The sequence below is a fragment of the Alosa sapidissima genome, chromosome 2 (genome assembly GCF_018492685.1).
Source record: "Alosa sapidissima isolate fAloSap1 chromosome 2, fAloSap1.pri, whole genome shotgun sequence".
Classification (NCBI taxonomy): domain Eukaryota; kingdom Metazoa; phylum Chordata; class Actinopteri; order Clupeiformes; family Clupeidae; genus Alosa; species Alosa sapidissima.
Genome location: NC_055958.1, coordinates 33,278,016 through 33,290,515, shown reverse-complemented (window position 1 = coordinate 33,290,515; position 12,500 = coordinate 33,278,016). Strand labels below are relative to the sequence as shown.

Here is a 12,500-nt window from a genome sequence, read left to right as displayed (position 1 = left end):
CTGGGATTAGTGTGTGCTTCACCTCACTGTGTGTTCACTGTGTGCTGAGTGTGTTTCACTAATTCACGGATTGGGATAAATGCAGAGACCAAATTTCCCTCACGGGATCCAAAGAGTATATATACTTATACTTACTTATAAGATACACATTAATGCAGTGGAAACATTTCCCTCATTGGGTGCTGCTTTAAAGGAACATGCCAACCTCAATAAATTAGCTTGTTTGTTTTCTAGCTTCTACCCCAGAGTTAGATAAGAGGAAGCATAGCCTTCTCTTCTCTGCGTGCAATAACCCAATCTGACACCATTAGCCTAGTTTAGCATAATTCACAGGAAGTGGGTTGCACCAGTTAGCCTATAGCTATCCTATCGATAAAAGCCAGATATGCCAACTGCCGTAATTCACACAAATTCAATTGTATGTCAGTGATTTTAATATTGTTTTATAGTAATAGTTCATGGTAAACATGGCCGGTCACCCTGCTCCCATCGCCTTGCCTGACTGGTGTTTGGTGTTTCCTGTACAGGCGTGTGAGTGGAAGAGTAGTGCGTCCCTGGCGCTGCTGAATGAGGTGCAGAATCTCATCATCGGGGCCGGCCTGCTGGCGGGATCACTGCTCTGCGCCCATTTTGTTACCGTGGATACCTTTAAAGTATGCATTGCCGCCACTGAGCTAAATATCCTGTTTTGTGCAGTCTAGGTCATTGTAAGATGTCTATGGTTTCCTCTCCCTCTTACTGATCTTTATCAACTGGGGGGGGTTAAACTCTAAACATCTGGGCCAGTATTCACATAGAAACTTAAAGCTAAAAGTAACTCCTAACTGGCATATTTAGGATAAACTCCTAAAAGTTATGGGCGCGTCAACTTAACAAGTCTTAATTTGTTTGACTAAGACTAATTCACAAAGCATTTTAGTGCTAAAAGTAGCACCTAAGTCTGAGACAGGTTAAAAGTAGTCGAGAGAACTCCTAACTTACTAAGACTTATTTACAAACAATTGTAAGCAGCTGTTTGTAGCATTCCACAATGTTTTGAAATGCACATGCATAAGATAGATAGATAGATAGATAGATACTTTATTGATCCCCAAGGGGAAATTCAAGAAATATATAATAATCACATAATCACAGGAGCTCTCAAACACGAGGGAATAATTGTGCATTGTAAGGGATGCAGTAGCAGCACCAACAACAACCAAAACCATTTATTGTCAAAAGATTTAAACTAAATGTTACGTTTGTAAATCAAATTAAATTGCTTCTCGTCTATGCAGACGTGTCTTGAAACAGATTCAGTTCCAAACCGTTGCAAAGTTACGGCTTCAGTCCATAGTGTACTCCATTAGCAGGCTATTTGCTTGGTAAGATGAAATGCTTTGTGAATACGGGCCCTGCACAGTCATTTTGATGTGTCTCATTTGACCCTGCTGATTTCTCTGTAATCTCACCTGAGTTGTCTGTCCTACAGGTGGGGGACTACGTCCTGTTCAGCACCTACATAATCCAGCTCTACACCCCTCTCAACTGGTTTGGCACATACTACAGGTATGCAGGCTGGTCACCTACTACAGGTGTGCAGGCTCAGCACCTACAGTATTACAGGTATGCAGGCTGGTCACCTACAGTACTAGTGTGCAGGCTCAGCACCTACAGTACTACAGGTATGCAGGCTCAGCACCTACTACAGGTATGCAGGCTGGTCACCTACTACAGGTGTGCAGGCTCAGCACCTACTGTACTACAGGTATGCAGGCTGGTCACCTACAGTACTACAGGTATGCAGGCTCAGCACCTACAGTACTGCAGATATGCAGGCTGGTCACCTACAGTACTACAGGTATGCAGGCTGGTGACTTACTAAAATATGGATGTTAGAAGGTAAATATAAATTAGAAACCTAAATATATTTATAATTATTAATTTGCAAACAAATAACTGGCGTCAGTGACATCTTTGACATGAAGATCCCGGAACTATGCTTCTACTAGCAATCTACCACAGGTCGAGAGGTGTAGTTGTAACTACACAACTTTACGATAGTGGTTGCGAACGTTCGTTGCTACTATGGTTTTGGGAAACACTAACGTAGTGTAACGATGCATTGGACTATGTAAGTTCCAAATATGAATGTAATTCTGCGGCATAAAGCAGATGTATTTGTTTATTGTACAGAAAAATAAAAATGACATGTCAAGCAGTCAATTGACTACAGTCAAGAAGTAGGGCAAATTAATTTACGAAACCAAAACGTGGGTCATAGTTGTCTAAGCCTCTATAGCGTAGCCTGTTAAAAACGTCGCTAGATAGTATTAAATCACTAACATTGTTTTCTGCAGAAGCCTACCCAAGGCTACAGATTCATTCTGAACAGTTATTTCTCTACTGGCTCAATTATTACACCACTGTTTTGATTTGCGTAGTTGCGTTACCCCCAACACTGACAATAATGTAGACAGCAAATTTCGATTTCGATTTTCGTTACCACCGTGTAGTCAAGCCTTAAGCCATACCCAAGTAGCCTAAATCGAGGTAATGTTTAATTATGCATGATTTATTTTGTTATTGAATTCGTAGGCTGGGATTTCTCTCGGCAACAATTATGTTTAATAGTAGCCTCCTGCTTTTTCAGAAGGGGCGGCAGGCAGAGCGATGTACAGTGGCAGAGCGACGCACGCAGCTTCACGCCTCGTAATGTGCGACTGAAGTGGCCATTTGAAAGCGATGCCCACTGTAGAACTCAACACTCTGCTGTCCTCCATCCCTGAGCATGACTGTCCGCTTCTCGTCCTCGGTGATATGAACATCCACTTAGACGCCCCAGGCTCAGCTGACCCTGATCCACTCCTTTGACCTCAAACTGGTTCAAAGCCCACCTACTCACAAAGCTGGCAAAGAGCTTGACTTGATCCTCACTCGGAATCGCAGCACAGACACCCTCATGGTGACGCCTCTCCATCTTTCTGACCACTTTTTCATCCAGTTCAATGTCAGCCTGACCGAACAGCCTCCGGCTCCTCAGCCGATGGTCACGTTCCGCCGCAACATCCGGAACCTGTCTCCAACCCACTTTTCCTCGGTGGTTGCCTCCGGGTTACCTCCACTCAACACCTTCTCCTCTCTGGAGGTTAATGAGGCCACAGACTCGCTCTGCTCCACACTGAGCTCGTGCCTGTGCCCTCTTACCACAAGGCCAACTCGATCCAAACACTCTCATCCATGGCTAAATAATACCCTCCGATCGCAGCACACCAAACTCAGAGCCGCGGAGAGTAAATGGCACAAATCCAAACTAACTGATAACCTCAAAAACTACCAGACACTCCTAACTTCTTTCTCAGCCAGCATCACTGCTGCTAAGACAGCTTTCTACAGCTGTCTCACTCCTGCCTTTCCTATCCAAAGGCATTGAACGAGCAGTCTCTAAACAGGTCTCTGACTTCCTTCTGGATCCAAATCAGTCTGGGTTCAAAAGCGGCCACTCTACCGAAACGGCTCTGCTGTCTGTAACAGAAGCCTTAAAAAAGGCAGGGCGACCGCTCGGTCATCAGTACTCATTCTGCTTGACTTATTGGCTGCCTTTGACACGGTTAATCACCGCATCCTTCTCTCTATACCCTCTAACATGGGAATCTCCGGTTCTGCTCTCTCCTGGTTTGAATCCTACCTCAGAGGACGCTCATTTAACGTATCATGGCTTGGTCAGCTATCTGTACCTCACTATCTCACCACAGGGTTCCCCCAGAGCTCAGTGCTGGGCCCCCTTCTCTTTGCTATCTACACCACCTCCTTGGGACAGATTATCCGTTCGCATGGCTTCTCATACCACTGCTACTGTATGCAGACGACACACAGCTCTATCTGTCCTTTCCACCTGATGACCCCTTGGTTTCAGCACGGATCTCGGATTGCCTCTCAGACATGGCTACATGGATGAAGGCACACCACCTCCAGCTGAACCACTCAAAGACTGAACTGCTGGTCCTCCCAGCTAAACCTACCATACACCACGACATCAACATCAAATTTTACTCCCTGTCTGTTTCACCTACCAGGACTGCAAGAAATCTAGGAGTTGTTCTCGACAACCAACTAACCTTCTCAGATCATGTTGCCTCAGTCGCCCGGTCATGCCGTTTCACACTCTACAACATACGGAAAATCAGGACTTACTTGACTCAAGATGCCACTCTACTTCTGGTTCAGGCAATAGTGATCTCACGACTTGACTACTGCAACGTAGCCTGGCCTTGGCCTGTCTACGTACTTCCGGTTGATTTCTTTTCCCTACAGTACTCCATCTGAAATAGGTTGATTCACACTCGTTTACTTCGGCAGCTGGGCAGTGGTGTTTCAATTACTACGTCCCCGCCCCTGAAGCAGATCGCTTGGAATACATCAACGTAGGGAGCGAAAATGACTTATACTTATGAAATCTTTGAGCAAATGTAAATAATAGTTTAGCCTATTAACAGGAGTGTCACGAACGAAGTCACAGTGGAGTAGGATGTTATATCGTCAGCTAAACTTTAGTCATAGATTTTGTCACTAAAGGCTACGAACGTACCCGAGTCAAACTGTAGTTTAGTAGGCTACATGGTCGGGTCAAAATCGCTATTTTTCAAACACTAAGAAGGCTCGACATAACATGAAACTTTGATCAAAGCATCATCAGTGTCTCTACATATGAACTCGAGCATTAAGAACATTGTTCATGTACACATAGTTTACTAAAAAGAAAGATTTTGGACAACTCACTCCTTGCAAGATGGCAGCGAGCAGAAAAAACAAGGGGAGTTGTTCAAAACCTCTCTTTTAGTAAACTCTGTGTACACCAACAATGTTCTCAATGCTCGTTCATGTGTAGACACTGATGATACTTCGATCAAAGTCTCATGTTGTGTCGAGCCTTCATAGTATTTGAAAAATAGCGATTTTGACGCGATTGTATCAAAAAAGTAGTAGCCCTATAGGAATCCCATTCAAAAGGTCATTTCACCCGAAAACGACAACGCATACAAGCTTAAAAGTGGCGCTTTGGACGTACTTATGCATTTATATGAAAGTTTGACTTGGGTACATTCACAAAACACTATATGATGCATTTTGGCGAGAGTTACGCAGATGAAACGTGTGATTGTTTGCTGATAAGATGCACCCGTGCTTGTTATGGGCGAGCTGCAGAGAAACTTCTCTGTATGACGAAACGCCGGTTGTTAGTGATTGGTTCAAAGCGGTTTAAAGGAACTCCAATGATTTTAAACCTCAAAACTGTGCCCTCCCACCTGGAAATAAACGAACGCCTATGGATCTAGGCCAGACTCTCTGCGAAGTCAGAGAGTCTGGTTTCCAGGCTAACTGCAACGCCCTGCTGACAGGTTTCCCAGCCTGCGCAGTGAAACCCCTTCAGATGATCCAGAACACGGCGGCGCGCCTGGTCTACAACCAACCCAAAAGGGCACATGTTACCCCCGCTGCTCATCCAGCTACACTGGCTACCTATGGCGGCCCGCATCAAATTCAAGGCTCTAACCCTTGCCTCAGTGGCGCAAAAAGTGGGTATGCGCTATATGCGGCGCATTGGGGCGCAGCTCCATGGGGGCGCCAAAGCGATGGTAAAAATAAATAAATAATATATTTGGTATTTTCTATATGAAGCTACTGCTGTCCGTTTCTGAATCATTTCAATATTTTCTCAATGTTCTATAACATTTTAGAGGACTAACAGGCTAGAGTAGGCGCCCTATCTCATAAGATTCCATCATAGAATTTTGACATAGAAGAGGGAGTGGGGGCGCCGTGAGTGCTGGGCGAGCAGATAGGCCTACGAGTAGTGAGTTGCCGTCTATGGAAAAAGATGGATACAGCAAAAAAAAGCTGTTGACGACTAAAAATAGAAAAAGAAAGGGGGAAAAGGAGATGGCATGTCAAGGGATGCAACAGCAGTTAAATAAGTGGACGGTGAAAGGCAACAGGTAGGATTTAAAGTGATGATGTCTGTGCTTGGAGGCTTGCAAATATGAATGTTAACAGACTAACTAGTGTTTGTTAAGCATAATGCCGATTGAAACATAGCCTATTCCATTCAGATAGCTAGGTGGCTACCATGCTCATACTGCACTTTTAATGGCCAACTGCAAACAGAAATGTCATGCTAGCAGCAACTCATTACATGTTTCCATATCCTAACAATGAAGGCTCCTTGTAATAACTTAATATTGTGTTGTCAATGTGGAGCAAACAAACATGGCTAGAGTGCCTATCAGCCTTATCCATTGTGAGCAATAACTGGCAAAAGGACGTTATGAGAACCGTTTAGACTCTCTTAAAGTGGCAATGCACCATTTATCAATAGGCCTACTTATCAAGTATAACATCAAGTTAAACATCAAATTGGCAACATTTCTTTAAAAACATATTTAATAGACACTAATGCACAGTAATAATGTAAATTATTGGCCTTTTGTTTTGCTTTAGTTGTTTGTGTTTTGGGGGGGGGGGGGCGCGCCAATATTGTTGTTGCATATCCCTCAAAAATGGGTAGCTGCGCCCCTGCCTTGCCTACAAAGTAGTCTCCGGTTCTGCTCCCACCTACTTGAATGCCCTCATACAGACATACGCTACCTCCAGACCGCTGCGCTCCTCAGACGAACGACGTCTTGCTCTACCACCGGTATGCTCAGACCAATCCAAACTTTTCTCATCTGTTGTTCCTCGTTGGTGGTACACACTGCTAGTTCCTACAAGGGCAGGGACATCCCTCTCCATTTTCAAAAAAACTTCTTAAGACCCAGCTCTTTAGAGAACATCTCCTCTCATAGCACCACTTACAACAAGTCTTGCTAATGCTAGCACTTACCAGCCGTCTTGAACTGACACTCAACTGTTTAAAAACAGCACTCACTGATGCACTTATTCTTACTGTACTCTACCGTTTTTAAATTGTCCTAAAATTGTTGAGAGAATTGCTTTAAAATTTAACTGTTACCATGTTGTTAGTCGCTTTGGTTAAAAATGTGTCGTGTAATGTAATGTAATGTATAAAGGCTCAGTACCTACTACAGGTATGCAGGCTCAGCACCTACTACAAGTATGCAGGCTGGTCACCTACTACAGGTATGCAGGCTGGTGACTTACTACAGGTAGGGAACTCAGACACCTGTCCCAGGTGAGAGTTTGATTACACATCAGGTGTGTGAGGTACCTGGCAGTTAACATAACACAGGTGCATTACAGGTAAAGGTATACTTAATATAGCTGACAGAGAGTAGATCCTGATGGTCGGGGATCGAGGTCTGGCGATGAGATATTAGACTCTGTTTCTTTTTTTCCTAAGGCCTCTCAGCTTTACACACAAGCACACACACTCCCTTTTTCTAACTAACTCTCTGCATATTTTACTCTCTCTTGCTTTCTCACAGTCTCTCTTCCTTACCTCCCCTTCTCTCTGTCCCTCTCTATCTCCGTTCTCCTTCTTTTCTCTCTCTCTATTTCACTCTCTCTCTTTCACTCTCTCCCACCCTCTCTCTCTCTCTCCCACCCTCTCTCTCTCTCTCTTACACTCATACCTCTCTCTCTCACTTTCACTCTCCCACCCTCTCTCTCTCTCTCTATCTCTCTCTCTCTCTCTGCAGAATGATCCAGAGTGCTTTTGTTGACATGGAGAAAATGTTTGAGCTGCTCCTTGAGGACCGAGAGGTGAGAGTCCCCGGCTGCCAGTCAACCCAGACCCAGTCTAGATCTAGATCGGGGCCTAATGTGGCATTGGCACAAATTTGATTCATATCTGATTTATTTCCACTTATGAATGAGGCCTGAAACTGATTTGAACATATCAGAATCCATGCGCTTTTTTCTTGTTTACACTTCCATGCCGCACATCGGAATTGTGCTGGAAATGGGGCCCTACTGTGGTCTAGATCAGGGCTGGGGCCCTACTGTGGTGCTGGGGCCCTACTGTGGTCTAGATCAGGGCTGGGGTCCTACTGTGGTCTAGATCAGGGCTGGGGTCCTACTGTGGTCTAGATCAGGGCTGGGGCCCTACTGTGGTCTAGATCAGGGCTTGGGTTCTACTGTGGTGCTGGGGTCCTACTGTGGTCTAGATCAGGGCTGGGGTCCTACTGTGGTGCTGGGGTCCTACTGTGGTCTAGATCAGGGCTTGGGTTCTACTGTGGTGCTGGGGTCCTACTGTGGTCTAGATCAGGGCTGGGGTTCTACTGTGGTGCTGGGGTCCTACTGTGGTCTAGATCAGGGCTGGGGTTCTACTGTGGTGCTGGGGTCCTACTGTGGTCTGGATCAGGGCTGGGGTTCTACTGTGGTGCTGGGGTCCTACTGTGGTCTGGATCAGGGCTGGGGCCCTACTGTGGTCTAGATCAGGGTTGTACTCTGAGGGGTTGAGGCTCAGTGGTTACATCATTAGACCAGAAACACTTGAGTAGAATAACGGTAGTTTGTTTCTGAGGCGTGGGCTCTGTCCCTGGGATAAAGAGGCGTGTGTGTGTGTGTGTGTGTGTGTGTGTGTGTGTGTGTTTGTGTAAGTCAGTTAGAACTAAGCCCCCTGTGGGAAAAGGCTGCAATGCCCAATGATCTCACACACACACACGCACACATACACACGGCCTCTCATCCACACACTGCCTCTCATCCACACACACACACACACACACACACACACACACACACACACACACACAGCAAAAGGTTTCAGTATTCAAAGCCTCTTTAGATCCCCTTGATATGGTAATGGCCCAAGAACTGCCGCACAAAGGCATTATTTGATGTGGAGTTTTCTTTTAGGATGTTTGTGTAGAGAATGATGAGGGAGAGAGAGAGAGAGAGAGAGAGAGAGAGAAAGAGAGAGAGAGAGGGGGGGGAGAGAAAGAAAGAAAGAAAGAGAGAGACATAATGTAGAAGCTCGTGGGAGAGTCAGTCAAGAGATCCGCTGACCTTACACCTTACACACACACACACGCACATGCACACACACACACACGTCAAGGTTGCTGCACAGGATATAGATACAGAGGGGGGAGAGATTGAGAGAGGAGAGGACGAGTGAAGGCATAAGTGACGGGGTGAGAAGAACACCTTGCCTTCTGGCTTCAAGGTCGCCACTATTAATATTCCCGTTGCTCCCACAAAACCTCCCAGCAGCACAGAGAAGGGAAGAGACGGTGGGGGGGGGGGGTGAAAGGGTGGTGTTTGTAGGTGATGTGGGGGGGGGGGGTGAAAGGGTGGTGTTTGTAGGTGATGTGGGGGGGGGGGGGGGGGGGTGAAAGGGTGGTGTGTGTAGGGGATGTGGGGGTTAAAGGGTGGTGTGTGTAGGTGATGTGGGGGGGGTGAAAGGGTGGTGTGTGTAGGTGATGTGGGGGGGGGGGGGGGTGAAAGGGTGGTGTGTTTGTAGGTGATGTGGGGGGGGGGGGGTGAAAGGGTGGTGTGTTTGTAGGTGATGTGGGGGGGGGGGGGGGGTGAATGAGTGAAAGGGTGGTGTCTGCAGGTGATGGGGAGGGGGGGTGAAAGGGTGGTGTCTGTAGGTGATGTGGGGGGGGGGGGTTAAAGGGTGGTGTGTGTGTAGGTGATGTGGGGGGGGGGGGGGTGAAAGGGTGGTGTGTTTGTTTGTAGGTGATGTGGGGGGGGGGGGTGAATGAGTGAAAGGGTGGTGTGGGGGGGGGGGGGGGTGAAAGGGTGGTGTCTGCAGGTGATGGGGAGGGGGGGTGAAAGGGTAGGCCCCCACACCACACCACACCACACCACACCACAGGAGGAGAGAGAGACTGAGTGAGGGAATGACTGAGTGAGGGAATGACTGATTGAATGAGGGAGGGATGGGAAATGTACAAGAAAGAAGTGAAATTGGCATTGTATTGTGTGTGTGTGTGTGTGTGTGTGTGACCGTTTCCTCTGCAGGTGAAGGATGAGGTCAATGCTGGGGATTTGCAGTTCCAAGAGGGGAAGGTGGAGTTCCAGAATGTTTGCTTCAGCTATGTTGAAGGGTACGTTCATCCTGACAGACATGCCTCCATACTGCAGAACAGCCATTTATACAGCACACAGTGTTAGCTAACATAACCTCCATCAAGTGTTAGCTACAGCATTAAATGAACGGCAAAAGGTGATGTGTAGCAATTTGTTATAGCAATAAGAATTGCATGTGGAGATAAGCCCCAGTCTATTTGTCCTCCATGCAGAACTTAGCCAAGCAGTATGGCCTTCCATTCTCAATTCACACACACACACACACACACACACACACACACACACACACACACACACACACACACACACACACACACACACACACACACACACACACGAGTCGAGACTCTTATAGTTATGCAATGCTTCAGTCAGCCTCTGACTTTAGAGCTGGACCTGTGGGGCTTTCTTTGGCATTCACCCTGAAAAGGGGCACTTGGCACCATGCCCACTGACTAGAGAGGAGGACGGGACACACACACACACACACACACACACTCACACACTCACTTACAACAGACAGACACTCACACACACACTCACACACTCACTTACAACAGACAGACACTCATACAAACAGACAGACACTCACACACACACAGACACTCACACAAACACTCACACACACACACACACACACACACACAAGCACATATATAGCAGACACACACACACACCCACACTTGCCGAAATGCCAGGAAGCGAGTCTGGGAAAGGAGAGAAGTCAGCGGGGCTACCCTGGGTCATGAGAGATCCCAAACTCCTGGACGAAGACGGGAGAAACACTTCACAGCTGAAGGCTCCTGCTGGGCATACCAATGCACCAGCCAGAGCGCCTAGATTTAGCTGCCCCTCTCAGTACAGGGCCAGCATGGAGGATTTAGGGTGATCCATATGCATAGAATATGGAATATGGTATTCAGAACTATGTTCTTGTTAGTGCTTAATTACACGCTGCTATGAAGCCTTGTGTTTTCGCTTGCTTAGAGTTAGCATGGGGAGCGGAGAGGTTTCCGTGTTTCTACAGTAGCCCAGAAGGGTCAAATCAAACCATTGGCAATAGAGATAGAGAGGGCCTTTTTGTGTTCTAATGGCACTGGATGACACAGCAGCTTCTCCCATTTCATTTGAATGAAATCTGCATTCTCACCACTAGATGTCACTAAATTGTATATACTGCATCTTTAAAACTTTGATACACGCACACACACAAACACACACACACACACACACACACACACGTACATACAAACACACACGCACACTACTTCAAGCTTATTCTCTATCTTTAAGAACTCTAGTATGTAAGTTGTGTGTATGTGGGGTGTGTGTCTGTGCGTGTGTGCATTTCTGTGTGTGTTTCTGTGGAGAGACAGAGATCAATCTGCAGTCAAAGAGAGGACGATTCACCTTTAATGTTCACTCATAATTATAGGTGTGCACCTTTTAATTATACAATTAATGCTCACTTATGTTTTAGCTCATCTGTTGAATGAATGAAATGTGTGTTTTTCTATCATTATCTCAGAGCGTCCCTAATTGTAAGGCTGTCTGTTTCGGATTAAAGGTCTCTGTGTGTCTGTCAGAAAGCCTTTGTGTGAGACCCCAGTCTGACCACAGGAAGGGGATATGATGTAACCACACCTAGGGGCCGGCATGGCATCAAGCGTGCTGCCGTGTTGTGATCTGTGTGTTGTGTGGTGTAAAGGGTAATAATTATCGGACTGGTTTGAGTCCTCGTGGTGAGCTCAGCTCTGGGGCTTAAGTGGCTCTGATCTGGCCTTGTGTTCACAGGAAGGAGATTCTGAATGACGTCTCGTTCACCGCGCTGCCTGGACAGACTGTGGCACTGGTGAGTCTCAATGGTTACACGCGCACACACACACACACACACACACACACACACACACACACACACACACACACACACACAATTTATTTATTTATTTATGCATGCGCACAAAGGGTCTGATTCTTAGTGATCCTCAGTGATTACACACACACACACAAAGAGGGTCTGGTGCTTTGTGATCTTCATTGACTTTCCCAATACACACTGGGGCTTTAAGAAAAGAGAAAGATTAGACTTTTAGCCTGATCACCTGCACACACACACACACACATACACATACGCATACACATACACATACAGAAAGAGAAAGATTAGATGTGCAGCCTGAGCACCTGGTACACTTGTAACACCTGGATCCTGGGCTGCTTCATGAGCTTTGCAGCGTTAATCTATTTACTGTGTGTGTGTGTGTGTGTGTTTTAGGGGGGTGGGGGATTTGAGGCCGTCAGTAGTGGTGGTCTACAAATCACCTGTTGTGAGGGAGCACCTGTCCAGGCTGTGTGTGGCTATAGTTCATTAATCCATTTCCTCTCTGAGCATTAGAGACTAGATGAAAAAACACACACACACACACAAACCTTCGTTCCTGTAATTTCTGTATTGGTCTGAACCCTTTCTTCTCAAATCACCCTTATTTACACCTGTTTCCTGCACTCTCTCTCCTTTGTCTCTC

The 12,500-nt window shown here is 46.4% G+C and overlaps 1 protein-coding gene across 1 annotated transcript in view; it reads left to right on the top strand.

Annotated features, from left to right (window-relative positions):
- Positions 1-12,500, top strand: part of abcb6b (ATP-binding cassette, sub-family B (MDR/TAP), member 6b) — a 76,489-nt gene that overhangs the window by 13,576 nt on the left and 50,413 nt on the right. Inside the window, 5 exon segments of the mRNA XM_042066931.1 lie at positions 528-653; positions 1,472-1,548; positions 7,635-7,698; positions 9,907-9,992; positions 11,770-11,827. Coding sequence (XP_041922865.1) covers positions 528-653; positions 1,472-1,548; positions 7,635-7,698; positions 9,907-9,992; positions 11,770-11,827 — 411 coding nt within the window.